This window comes from Stegodyphus dumicola, chromosome 1 (assembly GCF_044657685.1).
Source record: "Stegodyphus dumicola isolate Sdum_Otavi_A_Nest chromosome 1, ASM4465768v1".
In the NCBI taxonomy this organism is placed as follows: domain Eukaryota; kingdom Metazoa; phylum Arthropoda; class Arachnida; order Araneae; family Eresidae; genus Stegodyphus; species Stegodyphus dumicola.
This window is the reverse complement of record NC_140768.1, coordinates 1363354-1388505: the sequence shown is the minus strand read 5'-3', so window position 1 is coordinate 1388505 and position 25152 is coordinate 1363354. Positions and strand designations below refer to the sequence as shown.

Here is a 25152-nt window from a genome sequence, read left to right as displayed (position 1 = left end):
ATATAGATTGTGTCTGAGGAAATACAAAATGACAAAATAAAAAATACTGCCATCTAGCCATCACCTCGAATGTTATCTCGCAGAGTTTAGACAGGGAAAAAATGGAACGCAGGAAATATAATTTTGTCAGCAATTTATTTAAAATAATAACATAATTCAACAAAACTTATTGAATATAGTACAAAGTCTGTAATCCGGACCTCAAAGCCACAAACTTTATTTTGTATGCTTTATGCATGTGCGTAATGCGTTTAAGCATGCTCGTTTAATGTATAATGAACGGTATAAGTTAGGCTAAAATTATCTTTACTGATTGCAAGGCATTTCAGTTAATGTTGCAGATTGGGCTGTTCCTTAATCTTCTAATTGGATCCGTCTTATTATATTTTGCAGACTGTTAGAGCAATTTTATAAAAATTAAGCTTGAACTTTCGATTATTTCAAAAATAGTTTCCAATTCTGGAGCTGCCAAAGGATCTACAAATCAAAAAGCATGTTTTGATGTCCATCAAACAAAAAGACTTTTTGAATTTTTTTAGCATAAAATCTGTTGTGTGGAGCATCGCAAGATCGTGGGAGGATGTGTCTCCAGATACGTTAAAAAATGCTTGGCATAATTTATGGCCAGCTACCATATTTGATGGTGAGGACGATGAAGATGATAGCCACAAATTTGAAGGTTTTCGGACATCGCAAACTAAAGGTGAAATTTTCCAGTTATTAGATTTTGTAAAGAAAGGTGGAGAAGCGGTAATAAATGAAGATGATATATCAGAAGTTTTTCATTGCGACGACAATGTCCCAATCATCAATCAATTAACGAACAGCAAAATCTGCAGTGTGGTTCTAGATCCAGAAAATACCTCCTCTGATAGTGAAGAAAGTGACAGAGAAGTTATTGAAAATGAAAAAATTTCGATTGACAAGTTAATCGGAATTCTCCAAACGGTAGTCACAGAACTTCAACAATGTAACTAAACAAGAGATTATGTCTGTCTACAGAATTAAAGAGAAAGTATTAGCATCAAAAACGAAGTAACTTGCATGGAAAGAAATGTTTAATAAGGTAAACAAACAAATATTAAGTTTTTTTTTTTTTTTTTTTTTGGGTACAACTCTAATATACGCCCTAATTTCACCAAATGTGGCGATATGTGTTCTGCGCTGCTTTTTGGCGTGATTGCGTATTCTATGGCAACCCTGTTGACGTTGAAAAATCTTTCGTTGGAGCACGTTGGTCCGCCTCTGTGTCTGAGAAGATGGGAGGGAAAGATAAAATGGTAGTTGTTGAATTGAAGTTCAGCAAAAGGAAATATGATTGTGGCTATCCTGTTGAGGGGTAGTGGGTATTTGGAAGTGTGGAAAGAGGGTCTGGGAGATTATTTTGAATGGCAGTGCATGATAGAAGTAGGGATTTGTGATTTTATTTATTTGTAAACCATAGTATAAATTTTCTGGATAGTGTGTCTGGCTGTCATGTAAATATGATAGTGATTACGTGGCAGTATGAAATTTATATTTCTGCTATTCGAAAACGCATTAATTCATGGTAAGTGCATTTTATTTTATCCTTCTTCTTATTTTGTAGAATGTTATGTTCATTGGTTCTTTAGTATGAATTTCTGTCGTTATTGTTGTTTTTTTAAATTGTTTGAAATTTATTTTAGTTTATTTTGTTGTTTAGTGTCTAGACTGTACAATTCGTAGATGTTTTTTAAAGTTGAAACAGAACACTGTGTACATGGTATTATTTGAAATTTATTGTTGTTATGTTATTTTATTAAAGCGAGGAGTGCGAAGATCGTAGATTCCTTCCTTGCCTAAATTGTGCAATTCGTAGAATTTTTTTAAAGTTTAAACAGGATGCTGTGTACATGGTATTTGAAATTTATTGTTGTTATGTTAATTTATTAAAGCAAGGTGTGCGTAGTTTGTAGATTCGTTCGTTGCCTACATTGTGCAATTCGTAGATGTTTTTTTTAAGTTAAAACATGTCGCTGTGTACATGGATTCTTGTCAAATATTTTTGGTTAGAAACTTTACGTTTTTGCTTTCTAAATTTTTTGTTTTTGTTTCGGATTTTTAGCTAAATTGTGTGTTCAAAACGTAGTTTTTGCATGTGCGAAAACCACGTTTTTCGAGACATTTTAGGCTAAAACTTCAAAATGTAAACAAAAAATTTAGATAGTAGTATGGTAGCGTGAAGTTTCTCGCCAAAAATATTTGGCGAGAAATTTACCGACTTGAGGGCGCATATCAGAGTAGTTCCTTTTTTTTTTTTTTTTTTTGGTATATTTTGATACCCTTTAAGTCATAATTGCTCTTTATTTCATAAATTACAGTTTCATATTTTTAATTGTATAATTTCTGCATGCCATCTTACCAGATTTAAATTGATGATCTATAATCCGAAATCGCCGAAGTCCCGTTGAGTCCAGATTACGAACTTAGTACTGTATACACATTAATTACCGTATTTAATACTGTAGTAATCTTGAGAGCCACTCAACGCTGGCAAATTCAAAAGAGTTTGAATTCTTAAACCTAGTGCACAGGAGCACTTTTGTGCTTCTGTGAATTCAAGGGATCGTAGAGAATTTGTCTTGCATTAAAGACATCCAGTATCGAATCACAAGGTTATTACCATCTTCAAGGGTATGGGAAACTCGTGCGCTGCTGTACTTCTCACTGGAGCTAATAGATGCCGACACGAGCGAGCAACTACACACTGAATCCACCGAGGTCTCTCACATGAAGTAAGCGCTACAATAGAATTACGTAAGCAGTTCATTTAAAACAGCATTTATTAATATGGAAAAAAAAATCTATTTACTATAAAACATATTGTAAAGATCTGTTTTTCATTTTATTAAATATAATTGTTGAGTAAAAGTATATTTACGGGTACCCCTTAATGAAACATTCTTGGTGGTACATGGATACCGAGTTTGTGCAATTCTTTGACTTGTTATTTTGTCTTGTGTAGCATCGATTTTTGCACATAAAGCCAAAATAACAAGACAAAAAATTGCACAAACTTGATATCCATGTACACATCGATCTATTTTCACTTTAAAAAAATCATAAAAATTGCACAAACCTGGCACTGCATATTCCCTTGACTTAAAACTGTGACTGTTAACTTTAAAAAAAAAAAAAAAAAAAAAAAAAAAAAAAAAAAAGAACAGAAAAAAAAAAAAAAAAAAACAGAGAATTGCACAAACTAGGCATTGTGCATTCCCTTGACTTTGTCCATGTACACTTAGAACTATATTCTTTTAAAAATTCAAGGAAGCAGCCAACAATCTCTAATCATATGGTGTAAAAAACTTAGAGGCAAATGTTTAAGTAAATGCAGTATATTAAATGTCAAAGCAGCCAGGCCATATATATATGTAGTATTTTAGGTGCATAGGAAGAATCTGGTACTTTTTAGCATCTTTCAGTATTCATCATGGCTGAGAAGACAATAGTGGCTGAAGATAAAAGCTATGATGACGCAGTTAACGCAACTGAGCTTGAAATATCACAATCTTTATTTTCATGCATATTAAATCATCTTAGTAGACATTTATCCAATCATAAGGTTATATGATAATTTTTATGTACATTGGTTTTTTAAAAGGTATGACGGAGGCATTTTACCAAGGCAAGGCAAAGCAGCGTGGTGTTGGCAGAGCAAAAGTTGGGGGAAAAAAGATGACGTAGTTAATTTATGAGCTGTATTTATACCGAGTATATGCAGAAAGTACTCTTATGCTATGATTGTTTAATTTTTAGTTACCTTTTTCAATCAGTGTTATGTAACATGGATAGATCTCGTATTTGGGAGAACAGAGGAATTCAGGAAGAGAGCATAAAATCTAGAATAATTGATTTTGAGGTCCCCAATTATTTCTTAAAGCAGCCATCGTATTTTGTTATATCTTACATATATACGTTCATAAATATTTGTCATTTCATTTTTATGTATACAGACATGCATTTTGAAATGTGTGTAAACAATTAAAGTAGTATATGTACTGAGAGAAAAAGAGCCAAAAGTACAAAGTAGGAGGGTCATTTTGGAATTATAATCACTAAAATACTGCTTATAGTCTTTTGGGAACCTTTTAAGATTTGGTTGTAAAACCCTTGGCGACTTGGAGAATTAAGAAGTATTATTACAACAATAAGTTATTAGGGGAAACTTTATGCAGTATACTGCATATATATACAATGCATTGTATAAAATTTTAATCTAGTATATGTATACAGTATTTAATATGTTATGGGTGTAACATATTACATGTATGACAGATTAAACACTTGTTTTATAAAAAATATATTTATCTTAGAATAACTGTTTGATAAGATACAGTTATAATATAGTTAACATGCAAAAACGTTTAAATCATTTGAGTCTGCAATATGCACTAGCAGAATAAGGAACTTTTTTTCATGAATCAAAAGCTTAAATCTGACAGAATTCTGTTATAATACATCATTAAAATAGTTTTTCTAGTAAGAGTTATCTTGTGCATTAATACACATTTATCTACACATTTTCAAATCCATTTTACACATCAGTTTCTGCACTATTCAGTTTGTAACATCCGTAAGGTTTTCCAGTCCAGCAATGTCACAGGTATGAAAAATAGGCCAGCACCATGATATTGGTCAAAGTTAATATTAAGAGCCAATATGGGATGCCTATTTTTATTTAAAAATTTAATACAAATTAAATATACATTATTCTCATCATTTTTTTATTTAGATTGTAATTTTAAAAATAATTGAATAAAACTTTAAAATTTATATTTCAGTAGCAGCTGCTCATCTTCTGCATCTCGTAGTTCTCTTGATACGGATAAACCAAAGAGGTACCGTCAAAAATCTTCCAATAGAGATCACTCATATCTTAAAAATCATAAAAGAAGAAGCAGAACTCGCTCAAGGACTAGAAAGGCAAGAAGTGGATCACGTTCAAAAAGTGGTAAAACTAACAACAGATCAAAAGATATTAAAACTCGAAGTCGATCACGTTCTCGGGGTCGTAACACTAGAAGCCATTCTAAGGAACGTAGAGCTCGAAGCAAATCACGCTCAAGGGATCGTTGGCCACAAAATTTAAAAGACCAAAAATGTAAAAGGAGGTCACATTCCAGGGACCATATTAGTAGATCATCTTCAAGGGGCAAAAAGTCCCTAAGTAGATCTCATTCAAAAGAGAGACATTCTAGGACTAATTCTCATGATCGTAGTTACAATTCTCATTCAAGTACTCACAAAAGTAATAAAAAGAAGCATCAAAGACATTCACCTCTGAGGCATAAGCGTAGCAAGCATACTGCTAGATCACGTTCTCGCAGTCGAGGAAGACGTGCTCGTAGGTCTTCTTCGAGTTCCAGAAGTGATTCTTTAAGTCAGTCTTCTAAACTTTCTAGAAGAAATTCCCATTCTAAATCTTCATCTCCTAGAAGGTACAATATTTATTACAATTTTTTAAATGTTTTACATGAATGTTTATAAAGTTTTTTAATTACAAATGGTGCAAATCACAGAAGACTTTAAAAGATTATGAAGCAGATATTCTTCATAATCTTTTATAATTTTTACATAATTTTCATAATAGTTTGATGTAAATTTAATGTAAAATGTCTAATGTTAGAATATCTGGGACGAAAAGAAACTATATATATATATATATTGATCAGTCTTTCTGTGATTTAAAAGCTGATATTTTAGAAATATATAGTTTTTTATTAGTAGTATTTTTTAATATTTTACATTATACTAATTTTTATTTTAGTTATTAAAGAATTATCTTTTCATATGCTTATTTTTTTTTCCCAGAATCATTAGGTATAACTGCTGAAATTGTTTTTATATAGTATTCCATACTTATCTAGGAAATGTCAAATACTCAAAATACATGTATTTAAGATTAAACCTACGCAAATATTTTTTTTTAATAAATGAAAAGACCTCATTTTTTGTAACTTTGTATTTTATAAAACTGATTTTCTTCTCCTAATATAATATTAATGTATATTAGAAAAATTGGTACTTTCTGATTATCTACGAGGGTAATCCCAAAAAAAAGTTTTCCTATATTTTTAGATATACAAAGAACCGTTTATTTTCTATAATTGCTACATCACTTTAAAGATTGAAGAATGCTTTATTTTTCAACATAATCGCCATTTCGGTTGTTGCATTTTTGTAGACGCTATGGCAGTTTTACAATGCCCATGTCATACCAGCTTGCTGCCATGCCCTTCAGGAAACGTTGAACCTCATCTTTCACCTCATCAACAGAGGAACCAAAATGCAGAGAGCATCCAGAGTGATCCTCCGATCTTTACGCATGAGTTCCTCAACTTTCGCGATTGTCTCGTCGGCAATTGCCGCCCTCTAGTTCTTTTCTTCATCATGAATTTCAGTACGACCGGCTGTAAACTCTCTACACCACTTGCGAACGTTTTTGACATCCATGCATGACTGTCCATACACTTCCGTCAATAGGCGGTGAATTTCAACTGGTTTAACGCCTTTTTCCTTCAAAAATCGAATAACTGCGCGCACTTCGCACTTGGCGGTGACGTTTATCGGGAGGTCCATTTCGAATCACTGCCAAGCCAAGACTGAGCATCCGAGCGAAGTGCCTGCGTGCTTATGGGGTAGCGGAGAAGTCACCACTCACAACAGTGTTGCCAACAACCGTATTAAAACTTTCTCTACGTCCCCAAAAAATAGGAGACCCTCGTATTGCCCCACTGGAAAGCTGCAAAGTATCAACCGCTGCAACCAGTGTTGCCAGATCTTGTGATGTTTCACAAATTTGCTATTTTTGACAAACCTGGGCTACTAAAATTTATGTCTGTGAAAAGATATTTTTATTAAATTTTTCCTCATCAACATTTAGCACATTGAGCTTAAATTTGTAATCATTGACAAGCTTATTGTCAATATAAAAAGTAGCCATATTCTTTATTATTCAGTTACTAACATAAAAAAAAAAAAATTGTTTAGGCTTAGCTACATGAGTCATTACTCAGGTTGTCATGTGTCGATAAACATGCGGTGATAAAAGCAAAATATAATCAATAATGGTTAGCCACGTTGACATTAGGGATATAAAATATTAGTAGGTGTAAAATCAACGATGTTCCTTTGTAGAATGTCTTAGTCTAAGATGTATGCCAAGCAGCTACAGAGCCAAATTATTGATCACACAGATTTATGCTAAATTGTTTCTTCAATAGCGAGGTATTTATTTAGTGACGAAGAGAAATTAAGAATCAGGACTATCTGCATGTTTTACTTATGGGGGAAAATTCAAATGCACATGTGTAAAGCATTAAAAAAAAGTTGTTGGCAATTTTGAGGTTCAGATTTTAGATCATTCCAGATATTGGATGCCCAGATCTCGGACTTTGTACTGCGTATGTAACGACCAAGAATCAAACTATAATCCATAACTGAGGGAACTTTGTAATGATGTCAGAGCTCATGAGACCTTACAAATCTGTGATGTCACAAAAACATCGCAGATCTGTGATGTCACATACAAAATGAGCAAGAATGTCACCATCAAAACCCGTTATTAGTGACGTCACGATTTCAGGGCCAAGGGCCTTTTTCTTTTGGTGGTGACGGCAAGAATCAGATTGCAGATCATAACTTAATGGCATATGGAGACCGACTTCGTCACGATGTCTTAGGTCATGTGAGCTCACATACCTATGCCGTCACAAAAATATCACATGATCTCTAATGTCACTTGGAACTTGTTGCGATTCTCTTCTTGCTACTTTCGCTCAAAAATTTTTAGCAACGCTGACTGCAACTCAAGATTGTGATCCTTGTAATGAGAATGTAAATGTTTTAACATAGCTTTGGACCACATACTACAATTTTCGTCATGTTTGGCAAAATCTTGGATTAATTTGCATACACAGAGTGTAGTGTGGCTTTCTTAAAGGCATCGTGCAGCCTTCCCCCCCCCTCCTTCTCATGCTAGGATTTTAATCAGTGGCGTAGCAAGGGGAGACATCTGTCCTCAGGCACAACATCTAAGAGGCTGCAAACTGATATTATGAAATTTTAGAATGAATTGTTTTCTATTCTTGGCAAACAGGAGGGAGCACAAAATCTGTAGCTGTCCCCGCGGTACTGAAAACTCTAACTATGGCCTTAATTTTGTCAAATCTGTGTGATTCTTCCCCCCCTTTTTTTTAATCAAAAATAAATTGCTGCCTACTTAGACACTTACTTATATTTATGTACATTATCGTGAAATAATTAATTTTAATCTTAAATATTCACTGCTAAAAAAGCTTGCTTTTTGTGTTTGTTAATTATTTGCACATTCATACTTATTTATGCTGAAATATATTTAACTTTAAGAATGCATATTTGTGTTAATATGTTTCTAAATAACTTTTTACAGGTCAAAATCTCATAAAGGAAATGACAAAGGAAAATTTGAGGTAAATATGTTTTAATTTATTGATATCCATTTATATGTATATATATATACAGAGATTATCATAAAATAAATGCCATGTGATAATTGTATATATAGAGAGAGAGACAAAAAGTGAGAAATTTAGAACCTGTTTTACACAGACTCAAAAAAGTGAAATTCAAAACCAGTAAATTTCAAAATATCCTATCAATACACACACAAAAAAGGGGGGAGGGTAAAATGCGAAATTAAAACTTAAAACTATGTACCAAATGTAGAAAAAAATAAAGAGGAGGAATTTAATTAAATTTGATGCAACCTTATTAAGAGGAGGCTATATCAGACCCAAATACAATCTCCTTCCACTGAAAACCCTTTTGTTTGTTCCAAAAATTTTGAAGTCCTCCTCGACGCATGGTAAATTCAAAGTCAAATCAAGAGCAAAATTAGAATTTTTCACTGAATTTAAAAAGCAGCATATTGCACAAAAATATTTTAATTATATTTTAGATAAAAATTATTCTGTAATATATATACATAAACTTAAAGCATCTAAATTAATTAGTAAATTGGAATAAAAGCAAGGCAATTCCTCTATAGTATAATAATTGCAATCATGTATAAGAGGTTTAACACACTATCAAAACTAATTAAAGAGAGAATTCATAATAGAACAATCTCGAAAAATAAAAAAGTGAAAGGGAAAATATACAAAATTGTACAAATAAAAATTTATCTCCTTTTATTGAAACTCTACTTCAAGACTCATCAGGTGAAAATGAATTAAAGCTTCATAAAAGTTGATTAATATGTTTCATTCTTTTGATCTATTTGAGATGAAAACTGTCAAAAGATTTTATCAAATTTTTATTAAAGACTAAAATTCATATAAACCAAAAATTCGAATCTGAAATGTACTAGAATTTTCCCTACGCATTTTCGAAACACTTGGAAAAAAGGATAAAACATTACATAGTACCAAAAGGACAATTAAAAAAACCATAGATCTTTACATTATGTACACTGAAATTCAAGAAAACAAATTTTTGTAAAACCAATATATGCTAATCTGAAATTCTAAATCATATAAAGAGCAAAACTAATACAGTCAAAAGTCGTTAATCCGGACTCGTCGGGACTTCGGCGATTCCGGATTATCGAATTTTCCAGATTGTAGATCATCAGTTTAAATCGCGTAAGATGGCATGCAGAAATTCTAAAATTAAAAATATGAAACCGTAATTTATGAAATAAAGAACAATTATGATCTAAAGGGTATCAAAATTTACAAAAAAAAAAGCTTAATATTTATTTGTTTACTTTATTAAACATTTCTTTCAATGTAAGTTGTTTAAGTTACTTCGTTTTATGTGATAATACTTTCTCTTTAATTCTATAAACAGACATAATTTCTTGTTCAGTTACAAGGTTCCGCTGTTCAAGTGCCGTTAATTGCTGTGCCGAGAATACTGACTAACTTGTCAATTGAAATTTTTTCGTTTTCACTAACCTCTCTGTCACATTCTTCATATCTTTATCCATTTTTTTCAGCAATTCCACTTTTTGTTTGATGGACATCGAAACATACTTTCATTTTGTACGATCCTTTGGGAGCTCCAGAATCGGAAATTCTATTTGACATAATCGACAGTTCAAGTTTACTGTTATAGTATTGCTCTGACAGTCTGCAAAAAATAATAAGCCGGATCCAATTCGAAAATTAAGGAACAACGCAATCATCAACATTAACTGAAATAGATAATTAGATAATTTTAGCTTATACCGTCCATTATACATAAAACGCGCACGCGAAAACGTATTCTGCACTTGCGCACACGCAAATGCGCAGTCGTAAAAGGTTTTACACGCACGCGTAAACGCCTATGCGCATGTGTCAACACGACGCATGCGCAGAAAGTTTTTAGCTTTGAGGTCCGAATTAACGACTTTCGACTGTACTTATATTCTTCATAAATTCCATTAGTTGGAAAAATTTGCTTTTTGTGTGCGATATCTGGAAACCTTCAGATTGTCTTTATATAGCTTAACTAGCATCTGCTATATATTATTGGCAATATATCATAAGACTAAAAACATGTTCAGCCAAATTTTGTTTTGCTTCTGTTGCATGCTGACAAAGTTAAGCCTGAATCATATTATTTATTTATTATACCTATGCTTATTTTCTGCACATGTTTAAGACTGAATCCTGAATAAATAAATTCCTCATATACTTAAGTCTTATCCAGTGCTGCAGCTACACATTTTGAGACCCGGTGCAGTCTTTGCAGGTGCTAAATTCTGTTGCTGAATGCCTTCCTAAGTTCTAAAAATTATGCCATCCCAGTATCTTCCCTAAATTCTAAAGATTTTGTGGGGGGGGGGCTCGATGCTTCTTTAAATTCTAAAAATTTTGCATCCCGTCAATTCTTCCATCTAGGAGCACCAGCTGTGCTGCACATTCTTCCACAGCTGCACCAACTGTAGTGCCAATCCTGTGCTTATCTGAATAAGAAATGAGTTTTTTTTTTCAGTTCAGATAGCACTAACTGTAATGTTTTTGCCTCTAAGTATCATTTACAAAATCTATTTTTTGAAATTTCTGTTAAATTTCTGCTCGCCAACACACTCTAACTTCGCAGTACAGTAGCTGATGTCTGAAATCATCATTAAGTGTAATAACAGCATAAAAGATTACCATGCTGTTTGACACTCAATTAATAATATTTTTTTTTAATAATTTAGACATTGCTCTGCTAGTTATTCATAAGGTAACGTGTCGGTTTTCATACGTTGATTAAAGCAAAAAATAATAAATAATGATTCTGCAGGTTTTCGTCACTCGTCAGGGATAAAAATTATTCAGAATGTGTAAAATCAACTTTTCGGTGGGGAATGTTTCGTTTGAGATGTATGCCAAGCAAAAAGGCGACTACAAAGCCAAATTATTGATCATACAGATATATGCTAATAAAGGATTGTTTCTTCAGTATGGAGGTGTTTTATTTAGTGCCGAAGTGAAATTAAGAATCATGACTCCCATGTTTTGTGTGTGTGAAAAATAGCATATGCATAAAACATACAAAAAAATTTCTAATAAAAAAGTTGCTGAGTCCAGATTTCGGACTTTGTACTGTATATAAATTGGTAATCCTAACATAATAAAGTAAATGCTAATATTTTATTGTTTTTTCATATGCAATAAACTTTATTTTTGTGTAGTTGTGTAAGTATTATGTATTAAGTGATTGTCTACAAATATGTCTACCTATTATAGCTTCTTCTGTATTTTTTGACTGCACTGGTCTGTTGGTTTGAAATATATCATCTTCCATGTGTTCTTTGTCTGTTATGAGTTCCTGAAATTTATAAAATGAAGGCATAGACCTTATACACTTTATCAGAATTGAAAAATGTTACCAAACTGTTGTGAAACAAAATATGCTAATCCCCAGAGATTGAAATTACTAAAGGTAACATTTTATGAAAATTGAAAATGCAACATTGAAAGCATCTGACACTCGGTAAGAATGGGAATAGAAATCGGTGTGAAGGAAAAAATACATCTCATTTACAACAGTTATATCGTTTATTTACTCTTGGTACAAGAATTTAATATCGGTGAAATTTTAGGGAGAGGAAGAAAGGGTTAAGTTACGCTGCGTTACAAGTAATGACTGAATGGTAATAAAAATATTTTATATGAAGCTTCAAATGATGTCAGTACAATATAGGTCTTTCATTCACCATTACTAGCATCTATGCTTCAAAGAAAACTTTCTACTAATTTTGTATGTATAGTTGTAGGTATTTCGTAGCATACCTCCTGTAGTGTGGTGAACAGTCATGTGTTCATTTTAGGGTATTTAGTCGGATTTCCATCGGGCATTCCAAATCAGTGTTTAAGCTGGATTGAGATTGCAACTACAGACCAACCCGTCGAGGTCATTCACTTCCATTCTCTCAAACTACTCAGTTATAATGTTTGCTTTATAACTGAGTAAGTTTCATATTGTTATCACTGTATAGTCTGTTATCTTTCATGTTCTGTTGTAAATATTAAGTTTATGATGTTCCATATTCTTTTTAAGTATTTATATATAACTATCAGTTTCAGAGGAAAGAAAATTATCAGAATTCAGGGGAATTAAAATTATTTTTAACGAATTAGAGTAAATAAAAATCATATAATAATCTAAAAAATATCATATAATTGAGCATTTGTCTATAATAGTAATAGAAAATGATACTATGGTTATTTAGACTGGCAGTTAAGATTTTTTTGACAAGAAATGCATAAATTTTATTGTCATATATGGTACATGATACAGTTGTATTTATAATGTATTACTTTTATATAGTTGATAAATTCTAAGAGTGCACTGTTTAATTTCATTGTCGCCAACAGGGAAAAAGATTTTAATTCAAAGCAAATAAATTAATATAGTGTTACAGTACTGTAGCAAATACATTTAAGTTATTGACTTATTTATTAACAACAATCATATATCTGTTTAAATCAGAAATCAGGAGGAAATCTGTGATTCCAAAACTGTGGATTTTCTTAGTAAGATTAAAATTTTGTAAAATGCACCGATTTGGAACGACATATATCTAAGCAAAAAATGTGCACTGATATTTCCTTTTTAAGTAGTAACCACACTTAATTGCTGAAATTGGCAAACTTTGTTAGTCATTGCATTTTTAACATTCGAATTTAGAATATTGTTAGAATAGAGATTTTTGCAGTGGCCAGTTTAACAAAGAAGTACCAGTGCACCTTAGAAATGAAGACATGCCACATGTGATTATGCATTTTATATATGTAATAAACACTATGTCATTCGTCGATTATTATTGTATAGGATTATTATTTTGTTTTGTGTGTTTAATCTTGTATTATTGAAATAATAAATAAATATTATAGTTATAAAAATGGCTACTTACATATTAGTTCAATCACCTTAGCTGAAGTCTTAAATTTTTCAGAATGTGCCAAACTCTGTCAACTATGTGTTTAGCAAATCTTCAATTTTAACAAGCAATGTAGCCAATTTCATATGTATTTTTTTTTTTCCTGTATTCTAATTCCAGTAGTTTTTTATAGTTAAATCATGGTATTTTTTGTCTTAAAATCAGTTTTAAAATATGGTTTTGTGAGAATTTCTAACAGTGGAAGAAAATGTGATAAAATTTCTTAAGAATACATTAATTTTTTGCAAAATTATTAAAGTAAGCAGTTGTTTTGAAGCCGTTCTTAAAATGTCCATCATAAAATTTTCACCAAGGGGGGGGAATGTAAATAAAATTTATAAATTTTCAAGATAGATATCTAAGTAAAACATTAAATAGGTCTGTAATAACATGTGCATACGTAATGAATAATTTTTTGAAATAATAATACACTCTAAAATGCAAGTGCCTAAAAATTTTTATTTTGTATTTCATTTCATTGAGTTTCAAATGAGATTTATTTTGGTTAGATAAATAACTTATAGTCACCCAGGGGTCCCAGGTATAAAGTTTTGCTATTTATTCTTAAGAAATTTAATAATCGAGTAGAATTATTCATAAGTATATTTTTTATTATAAATTATATGTTTTTGGTTATTTCATAAAATTAAAAATATAATTTTAATATTTTAATTTTAGAGTGAAGATGCACTTAAAGCCAAACTGCAGGCAGCATTTAAAGCTGCTGGTAAGTTTTTTTTTTTTTTTTTTTTAGTTTAAATGAAATTTTGTCTTCATAAGTTCTACATATAGTTACATGTTTAATGCTGATAAAAGTAGTTACATGCTTTGGGAAAGTTTCTAAAATTTAACTTTTTATGTCTTCAATTGAGCAAAAATTCCAGTTATTTATAATTTGCCGCGCTTTAATAAGTTAGGTTTTAAAAAAGAAAGGAAAAAAGAAAAGACCATACCTTTACATATAAAATTGGCATAGATATCCATAATTGCTATTTTCATGCTGCTATTTAAAAATTTAATGATAAATGCTATTTTATTTAATTGCTAAGAAGAGCAACTTTTGCTCTTCACTTTGTAAATTCTTCACTTTGTAAACTCTTCACTTTCTAAATTTGGTTGGAAAAGCATCATAAGATGCTAAATTCATTTTTGAAAACCTTTGTGTGCAAGTAAATGTATGGAACATTTTTGTATTTTAATTTATTGAATCATAATATTTTACTAGTTAGAATATTTGCTATATGAGGACCATGTAAATTTATTTTTTTATTAACAGAACTTCAGTGCTTAAACTACTTTTTTATATAAAATTCTCTGTCTAATTTTGAGAAACTGTATAGTTAAAAATTCAGATTTAAAAACCAATATTTAACAATCTAAGGTTACAATGGATTATTTAGGAGACATTTCACTTGTACGTTTTTTGCAATACCTTGCAGCTATCCAATGGGGGAAAAAAATCAGTGGCTGTTGTGGGCTGTTAGTTTTTTCAGTGTGGATGTGGACATAAGTTATTTGCATGATATGTTTGTGAAGCATAGAAATTAGTTTCTACCATAGTAGTAGTATTTATAATACAATCATCAGAAAGTTGCTCGAAGAATTGTATATCTAAATTTTCTTCGACATTCCTGTAAATGCATGGAGAACCAAGAAATGGAAATCTCAGAATGGGCTAGAGGAGTACTTTTTACATCTGTCTCTTTAAAGTCATCTTCTGAATTGATTTCATCACTTGGAAAATTTTTAAAAATTTGAAGAACTTTCACATTTGCTCAGGTCGTTTTTATAGATTATGTTTTTTGTTTACTGAACAGTGAAGAACAGCCACAGAGTATTAGTATTAAGCAAAAATTGAACTTTTAACTTAAATAACTTCAGAAAAATGTGCCATTTTTTGTCATATGTTTCTGAAGCATCTTTTATTATAAAGCAAAAATTTATGCTAAGGGGGGGAGATTATCTAATTGTCTCATAATTGCTTCAGGATCGTTGTTGTAACTGAGAACCTAATAAAAATTTACCTTATTGCAAAAATGCTAAATGCAGTGCAAAAGTTGAAAAAACTGAAGAAAAGAAACCATTACTATCAAAAGTGCTCTTTTGTTCTATAATACACTCTTCCTTATTTTTTGAATGGAGAAAGAGGATTTTCCACTCACCTTCAGCTCATCTGATAGATATGATTTAGTTAAATTACCAGTTATTTGTACTTTTGGCAATGTACAGTTGGATTTACAAGGCAGTTTTAAAGTCAGCTTATACATAGGTTTTCAATTCTGGGTGAATTTTTGCGACTGAACCGCATTTCTCTTCTTTGTACCCTGTGGGGGGGAAAAGGTAGTTCTATATCTCCCGTTCTACTGGACTGATTGAAAAAATTCAACTTGCGTTTTTCATGCCTTGAAAGTGCGACTTATGTATAGATTATTAGGATATGTATTAGATTTATACATAGCATTGTTCTAATGTACATATTTTGACACACAATTGGACTTTTTCTTAAATGGCATGCCAGTTTTTTTCCATATTTCAATTCTGCGACTCAAATTATGCCAATCTGCCAATTTTTGTAAAATGGCAGGAGTAGTTTCTAAAACATTAGCTCTCAAAATTTTAGCTCCTGCATGTTTATTGAATCTTGTATATATTTATTAATATATTTTTTTATTAAATTTATTTGATTCTTCCTTTATTATTTCAAGATTTAGGTTCATTCCAAATAAAATTTGCCCATTTTTATGATTTATTTTAAAATATTTTTTATAAATTTTTCGAAAACCATTTTAGATTATAACCTATAAAATTTTTTACTACCATCTTAAAGCAGATGTATTTCTAAGCATACCTGCAAGAAATTAGAATTCTTTGTTGCAAACTGGGGGAAAAAAAGGGGGTCGTAGATAAATTTTTAAATTTCTCCATAAATTTCACATCCAATTTTACATAATTTAATATTTAGGGATCATATTGAGTCATAGAATCGGAATATGCAAAAAAATTAGCATGTCATTTCAGAAAAGTCCGATTTTGTGTCAAAATACCTAGGTTAGAACAATGCTGAGTCGCGCTTTCGAAACATGGAAAACTTAATTTGAATTTTGTCAATCACGGAAAATTCGCTGTCGATGCAGAGAAATTCGACTAATTTCATCCAAATACGCTTCAGCTAAAACTGACGCAAAACCTTCCACCATGTTTATTGCCGGAAATATAACCATCTGTTTATTTAACACGAAGGGTTAGACCTGTCCTTACTTTAACAGCCGTCTCATCAATTTAACGGTGAAATTTAACACTAGCTTTGATGAGAATACCAATACTTGTGATTTAACTACTTGTGACGTCAGAGTACCACGTGATTCCGTAAATCTCACTTAACGCTGTGCTTAAAAATGTCATGAATAGGGCCCTAAAACCTTCCTTTAAATACTGTCTCTTTCTACCTCTTTGAATATGTGCAAACTAAAGTTTTGCATTCTGGCAGGAAAATGGAAAAGTAGAGAGACCATAAAGCTAATGAACATAAAAGAACTGGTTAGTTAAAAATAAATAAATCCTTATATGAGAAAAGTTGCAAATGGGGTGAAATTGATTATCAAAGATCAGAAATCTAAAATCACATTGATAAATTGCTTTTGATTTGCATAACAGAAAAGCATTTATGTACTGTATGTATTTCACCCTATGCATTTGTTTTTTAATGCATAATAGTGTTATAATAATAACAATATAATTTTTTATCACAGTGAATTATTTATTTTTGCTTTATTTTTTTATTGGAAAAGTTTGTTTGGTATGCATCCAGTTTGATACAAGTCTAAAGATCTTGAATGAATTAATGATGTATACCAAGGTACCAACTGTATTAAAATTTTAACTGGTTACATATGATATTAATACAGGCAAAATAATATTTCTAGAAGATTCTTTTTTGTGTTCAAGCATCTGATGAAGAATTAGGATATAACATAAAATAATATGTAAAATCTAATATTTTTTGCAGCAAATGCAGATGCATTGTTAAGGGAAAAAGGTCTTCTACCTGACATGAGTGGTAAAGATAAACCTGTATCTGAAGCCATCGTTGAATTGACGATAGATCAACAGGTTAAGAGAGCTCAAGCGATAGAAGACATAAATGCATCATCATTTGTGCAACAAGATTTCAAGTCAAGTCGATCGTGGGGGAAAACCAAACATGAAGTAAGTATGCATGTATTATAGTTGCAAATTCTCTCGGTTTTTCATCACATCTCTTGGGAGATCACCTCTCATCTCTTGGTTTTTAATTTTTTGCCTTTGTGAAGGAAAATGTTTCAAACAATAAATTAAATTTATTGAATTAATGAATCTTTAGGCAAATTCCTTTCCTTCATCTCTATTTATCTTTAAAAAAATTCTTTTCATCGGAATTCTTCCCCCCCCCCTTTTTTGTTACATTTTATTGATCTTTGTTTTATTATTAAATTTTTGTCATGAAATTTTATTTGATCTGAGTTTTGTTAATTTACTCTAGACAGCAGTAGATTTTTATATGAAGATTCAAGCAATATTTAAAATTTATATTTAATATTGCTATTAATTGTACATTACTAAGTTTATACATGCTAATACTGTATACCTTGATTATTAATTTTATTTTCATTATATTTAAAAATACTTTGATCAATAAAATTTTCCTTCACTTTGCGAGATTTTCTTAGTATAAAAGTATAACAAAATTTTAAAATGAAATTAGCCGAAGAATATAAAATTTAGAATATTCTAAACTAAACTAGACTGGTCCGAGAGTATCTTGCCTCTGTTTCCCTACCACCAACCTCTGGAGAGGACTTTCAGCTTGCCGCATATTTAGAGTACTCCCATGCTGCAGGGACACTGTACATTTACAAATATCCATGTCTTCTCTAGACATGGATTCTCAATTATGGATCTAGGATTCTCAATTAAGTATTAGTATAATTTACATCAGAATTGAATTACACATAGTTTATACAAAGTGAATTAAAATCAGTTTGGACTTCCTTTTAAATAGTCTCATCACACAGTGTGAAAACTTCACATTTTTTAATATTTTGAAGTTGGCAGCTATTATATATTCTTTTAAATATATTTTCCTGTATTTCCTAAAACTGTAGCAAAACGTAGAATAACAGTGAAGTAAACCATTTAATAAGGCATTTTAAAAATAACTGTAAATAGTTAATTTCTTAAACAAGATATACTACTTATGTATCATTTGTAAAATTTTATATATTATTCCCTCAACTGTAAAAATTGGTTACACACATTAACTCTGCATGGTAGAATATACAGGAATGAGTCATTACAAGAAGAGAAGTTTTCTCTCTTTTTGGATTAAGTTAAATTCCGGTTAGCAGGAGGGAAAGTATCATCGGAGGGTACAGCTTAATCACTTTTGTTTTCAATTTCTCCTCAAATGAAAAAGTTACTAGAATAACAGCTCAGTTGTTCTTAATTCAGACAATATTAAATGGCCTATCAATATTATTTTCAAAATTTATTTTTAAAAATTTCTGTTAAATTTCTCTTTGTCAACACACTTAACACTTCGGAATGCTTAAGTTTGTAATCATCGCCAAGTATAATGTCAGCATAAAATGTTACCATGCTGTTTGGTATTCATTTACTTAAATCAAAAATTGTTTCAAACATTCCTGCACGAGTCAACTGCTGTGAGTTGATAGTTATATGATGATGAAAGCAAGAAATAATTTTAAAAAAATGAATCCCCAGGTTGGGATAAGGGTTATATAACATTGAATAGGTTTAAAATATGTGATAAAATGTTTTAGTGTGAGGTGTAAGCTGAGTAGGTGATTACAAACCCAAATTACTGACCATGTAGAATTTATGTTAATAAACCATTGTACTTCTTCAACATGGAGGTGTTTTATTTAGTGCTAAAATGAAATTAAGAATCTGGACCCTCCACATGCTTTATTATGGAAAAATATCTACTGCACATGCATGAAGAATTCAGCATATAAAAAGAATAAATAGATTCTGAGAGTAGGAATATCTTAATTCTTTCTCCCTTTTCGTAAAAGCTTTCTCTTAAAAAAAGAAAGAGAGAAAGAAAAGAAAGAAAGAAAAAGAAAAGATGATGGTCAAGTGGTCTGGATTTAAAACTTCATACCTTATTTTATTAGAACCTTTGATTTCACCTGAAGTTCTGTTTAGAATGCTATGAGTATAAACTTTCTGCAGGTAATTGTTCCAATTTATTAATATTTTATCAGCTATATTCAGGTGACCATATCATATCCATTAATATGTTATTTATGATAGAGGGTCACATAACTGAATAATCTGCTGCTTGCTGTTCTGTAGAAGGCTGATCCAAAATTCAAATCATTTCTTTCAAAATGCAGCAAGAACGATTAATTTATATTCTTGTTTATAAAAACAAAAGGTCGGTTATTGAGGATCAATTAGAGTTGCATCAAACCCTGCACAGATGTTATGAGTATATTGTTACGTTACGCTTATCCATAGTTGGCCCAAAATTGCACTTTGACAACAGTTTCACAGTTTATGGGATAATACATAACTACCAAAATTATGTTTGATTACTATTATTACTTTTCTCTGTTTATAGGTTCCATCTGATGCTTCTAATAATGTTGAGCTTGAAGCTTCTGTTGTACAGACTTCGATAACTGCAGATGACAGTTGGAAGAATGATCCAGAAAAATTAGCTCATCCTCAGGTACAATTTTTTTTTAAAGTTAATCATCTGCCCTTAGGCTATTTGCAGATTTTTTATTTAAAATAAATAATTAGTTATTCTTGAAAAAAATAGCCGTATAATTTTCTTTGCATAAAAAAAAAAAATTAGAAAAAAAAACTTGTCTAATATAAAAACTCAAAGAATATTTTTTAATTACTTTATGTACAGAGGCTCTTCGCACATTTTTTGGACAATTTTTCTTTCCTGTATATATATAAACCCAACCAACTTCTGCTTGGAATTTTTTTTTTAACTGTAACTATATTTTTCAAAGTATCAATTATTGTCTGCTGCTTGACAGTTTTGTTTTTGTGCAAAATGTCACTTTTAAAGAAGCAATTAATGGAAAGCTATGTTGTGTTCTTTCTCAAGAAAATTATTCTTATCTGGTTATTAAAAAAAGTGGTGAAAGCCATGGTTTTTTTCTATCTAAACCTAGGGTAGTAATGTCAGCAACAAAGGAAATTTAAAAATTTAGTATCCAAGGAAAAAATGAAATGTTTTGAATGTTACAAAAGTAAGATCTTGAATGTTAAAAGGAAAATTCCACCAATTCAAAGGACAAATGCAAAATCATTACACTGCTGAGTGTCACCTGCAAACAAAGTGGTTAATGCTGATTTGAGTCTTAAAAAAGTGAAAAAACAATGTGCTTTGCCTTTCTCCATAAAATATCATTGAACACAGAATGTGCTGCAGAATTTTTTATGAGAAACATTTATCCACAAAAAAATGGAAAACTATTGTCACAAAGAGAAATCTTGGGTGTATCTAAATGACTGCAATAAGAAGAGATCCATTTATTATCATCAAAGAAGAGAAAAAAATATTAAAACATGGTTCAAGGAATCTAAAGAAAGTTTTTTTCTAAGGGATTTATGATTGTTGCTGGTTTTTCATGTAATGGCAAATTTAAAATAAAGAGAGTGGAGAAATTTTTTTAAGATCAACTATCACATATTTTACACCAAATTTTCAATATGAAATATCTTCTCTCTACACACAGTGTGACCAATCAGTAGAACTGCATCAAGATAATGCAAGCAGTGACCCATCAAAATCTGCTGTTAATTGCCTTGAAAAATGGAACAAGAAATGGATATCAAGACCGTATACTTCACTCATATCCTCACTAAATTTTTTTATCTATCTCTAATGAATTTTTGCACTTTTGGACATTTAAAAACACAAGTTGTCCAAACGTTGACCTACAACCTCCTTAAGATTTTGGAAGTCTGTTCAAGAGCAATGAGATAAAATACCTCTTCCGATACTATAAAAGGCTTTATTATCATCTTGGAAATTACAGTACATAAGGAGAGTGAAGAATAAGGGTTATCAAATGGAACATTTAAAACATAATTTCAGGTGAAATATATTTGAAATTTCAATGAAAATCGTCTAAAAAGTGTGCGAACAGCCTTTGTACAATATCAGCATTAGAAACATCTTGAGTGAAGTCTTCCTAACACATTTTGATTACTTTTTATTACACTGCCATGCGTATCATTCACATGACTTTGTTGCAACTGTGTTTGTGTAAAATATAAGATCTTTAATTTATGTTCCATACAGCTTCTCAAAAGTGCTGCTGCTTTAATTTTAATTCTGTGTTTAATAATTTTATAATTGCTATATTTCTACAAATTATTTTAAATAAAATAATTCTAAATAATGTCCTATTTTTATAATACATTTTCCCCAACATTTTGTTAATTTTTTCATCGAGTTCTGATAGAATGAAGTTGAGCAGGTATCTAACCAACTGCACCACAAATATTTCCACTTAATCATTGGTCTCAAATCTCTTGCCTCCAAGTACTTCTTTGAGGGGTCCAAACATGTGAACATTGCATGGTGATAAGTCTAGGCTATAAGGTGGGTGATCAAGCATTTTCCAGAATATTTTCACCAGTTTCTGCTGTGTGGGGCCTGGCATTGTGGTGGAAGATCAGCACCTCGTGGATGGGACAATTTCAACTTTTACGTCATTACTGAAGCTAACTTGATCCAAGGTCATCAGTTTTCCTGCAGACAGTTGAGTTTTGGCTTTCACAGCATTTCCTTCATCTTTCCTTCTGCACTTCATGCGTGTGTGCTCTGATTGGGGGGTGTAATGATGCACCCATGTCTCATCACAGAAGATAATTTTATACAAAAAAAATTTTACTCTTCTTCTTCAAAATAAGTTTGAACAATTGAGAAATGCAAACTTTTGCAACTTTTTTATCACAATTCATCAACTTTGGAATGCATTGAGATAAGAATTTTCTGAAGCCCGACTGCTTTCTGATGACTGATTAAACATTTTCATGGCTAATACCATCTTTTTCCGAAATTTAAAGAGCTTTACAACATTCCTGTTCAATAAGCTCATGTTTTCATTAGTTGCTGGTGCGAGGACTATGGGGATGACCTTGATTCACAGCATGTTCTTGGCCTTGCTTGAATTCGTTACTCCAAACCTTCACACTTGAACATGAAAGGGTAGCTTCCCTGAACAGGACTTGCAGTCTGTGACAAATTTCGGCTAGTGTCACGTTTTCATGGACGAGGAACTTTATAATTATGTGTTAGATAGGTTGTGTCTTCTTACTCATCATAAGGGCTACTAAATAATGCATAGGACAAGCCAGCTGCTGTGGTTCCCTTACTCTAAGCAACTCCACCTAATGTTTTCAGCTGCCCAAACACATACAAATATCCATCCCTGTGCTCAGCCAATAAAGGCTCGTTCATATTTGATCGCCCTACTTTTGTCTAGGTCAGTGGTGGCAAACCTTTTTAGGGCTACATGCCCAAAATTCAACCAAAACCCACTTATTTATAGCAAAACAACACACACTTGTTTTAAGATTTAAAGAGAAAAAACAAGAAGAGAGTTTTCAGCAATACAAAAAAACTTTTTATTACAGGAAATAGATTAGTTTTGCATAATTAATGGGATATTTGCTGTTATATACATACTGATAATTCGTCAAACCTTGCCTCATACTTCTTTAATTTGAGCACAACACATGCAGCACTCGGGTTATCTGTCAGTCTGTTTCTTTTGTCGCATTTGATATAATTCAAAGCTGAAAACAGCTGTTCATACCCATAAGGTGATCCATACAAAGTATTTTCATTGATTTAAATTTATTTGGCAAAGAATTCCACGCTTTAAGGATTTCATTTTCATAACTATCAATTGTTCTGCCCTGTGTGATCTCTTTACACTCCATCTTCTCAAGTGTTGCATGCAGATCAGAGAATTTTCTTTTCCACGCAGAGCTTTTTTGAAATTCCAGTAGCTCCATTTCTAGGTTTTCAAGATCTGATCATTGTAAGCAAGAAAGATCAAGTTCTTCAAACTTGGATTTATCTGGAGAAGTAAGAAAATACATGGTTGTTTCCATCTGACGGAATTGTAGAAATCTGTCATTAAAATTCTCCTTTGCAGCTGCTACGATGCTCGAAAATTCCTTGTAGATTTCTTCATGACTTGAAGGATTGTGTGCAGGTTGAATAGAATTTTTATTCGGCGTGTTATTGTGTCTTAATATTTCAGCTTACTTGCAAGATCTCTTTCAAAAACATGCAGTTTTCTTTCAGATGTTTTTATATTGCAAAACATCCTTTCTGACGCTTTTGCTCGGTACACTGAAGTGTTGTGTAAAATTTATAAAAAAACATAACATTGTTAAGCCAGACCACATCAATGACCTGTGGATAGTCCTGCCCTTTTTCATTCAAAAATAGCCTAATTTCATCCGAGTACCTTACAAATCTCTCTAAAACCCGTCCTCTACTCAACCATCGAACATTAATGTACATTGGCAAAGTGTTATACTGTGCTTGAACTATCGACAATTAAGAGCTCGAGCCAATTCGCCATTTTGGTGACATCTTTGAGAACATTGTCTAATATTTTGCAGCTGTCCCTGGCACAAAGAGCTTCTTGGTGAATGAGACAACGAAACTGAATAACTGGATGTTTTGCTTCTTTAACAAAGAACTATATGAAACCAGATGTTGTTTCCAACATGCAAGGCGCACCATCACTAGTAACTGAAACTACTTTCCTGGTCTTCTTGTTGCAAAAAAGCTTCCATCAAAGCATTATAAATATGTATTCTTTGTATTCTTTTGGGCAGATATGCTAATTTAACCAGCTCTTCTCTCATTGTATCACTAACAGCATAATGCAAAACTATTGCTAGCCTTGCATGGTTATTTATATCTGTGCTTTCATCCAAAGCATATAGAGTAGCAGCCTGCCTTGTGTACGTCAGTGGTGAGCTGCTGACCAATATCACTTGCCATCCGCAGGAGTCAATATTTAACAGTATTTCTTCTAAGTGGCATCTCAGCCATGTGTTGTTTAATTTTGTCCTTATTTGGAAAATTATAAAAAAGAGAATAAAAAGAGAATTTCTCCCAGACAACATGACTTCTTTGATTAAATCTCCATCGGAGAGCGATTTACCCTGTTCTGACAGGCACACTGAAATTTGAAAGCTGGCCGTTGTTAGATGGTTTATTTTAGAAAGGTAATTGCAAAAAACAACATTCTCGTAATTATAATTCCTCAGTTTCCCTTTAATAAACGCCTTACATTAAGCTTCATCAAGTTCGGCAAAAATCTTGTGGTTGGTGTTAAAGTGCTGTCTAACACTAGATGTATGACATACAACACTTTCCCTGCACAGAATGCATGGTGCTTTCCTATTGTGTTCAATAACTCCAAATGATTCTGTCCAGGTCTCCTGAAATGATCTTCCACTATCAAGATTTAATTTTGCATTTTTTTGGAGTCGTTTTTGAATAAGCTTGGTTTCCCTACTAAGCTTTCGTGTTTTGCTATATTATCAAATTGCATGTTTTTACATTATATTTGTACATTCTGTTTAATGTATTAAATTAAAATTATTCATAAATTACCTCAAAATGCTTAGATCTGAAAACTTAAATCTATTTAACAATCAAA

At 31.6% G+C, this 25152-nt stretch overlaps 1 protein-coding gene across 2 annotated transcripts in view; it reads left to right on the top strand.

The window, feature by feature from the left end:
• The window catches only part of LOC118196197 (uncharacterized), a 33484-nt gene that overhangs the window by 6568 nt on the left and 1764 nt on the right, over positions 1 to 25152 (top strand). Inside the window, exons 2-6 of one of the 2 annotated variants that reach the window (XM_035367614.2) lie at positions 4809 to 5462; positions 8435 to 8474; positions 14105 to 14153; positions 17433 to 17632; positions 20052 to 20162. In XM_035367614.2, coding sequence (XP_035223505.1) covers positions 4809 to 5462; positions 8435 to 8474; positions 14105 to 14153; positions 17433 to 17632; positions 20052 to 20162 — 1054 coding nt within the window. Of the gene's footprint in view, positions 1 to 4805; positions 5463 to 8434; positions 8475 to 14104; positions 14154 to 17432; positions 17633 to 20051; positions 20163 to 25152 lie in introns of both variants that reach the window. The other variant, XM_035367613.2, reaches the window with a different exon arrangement.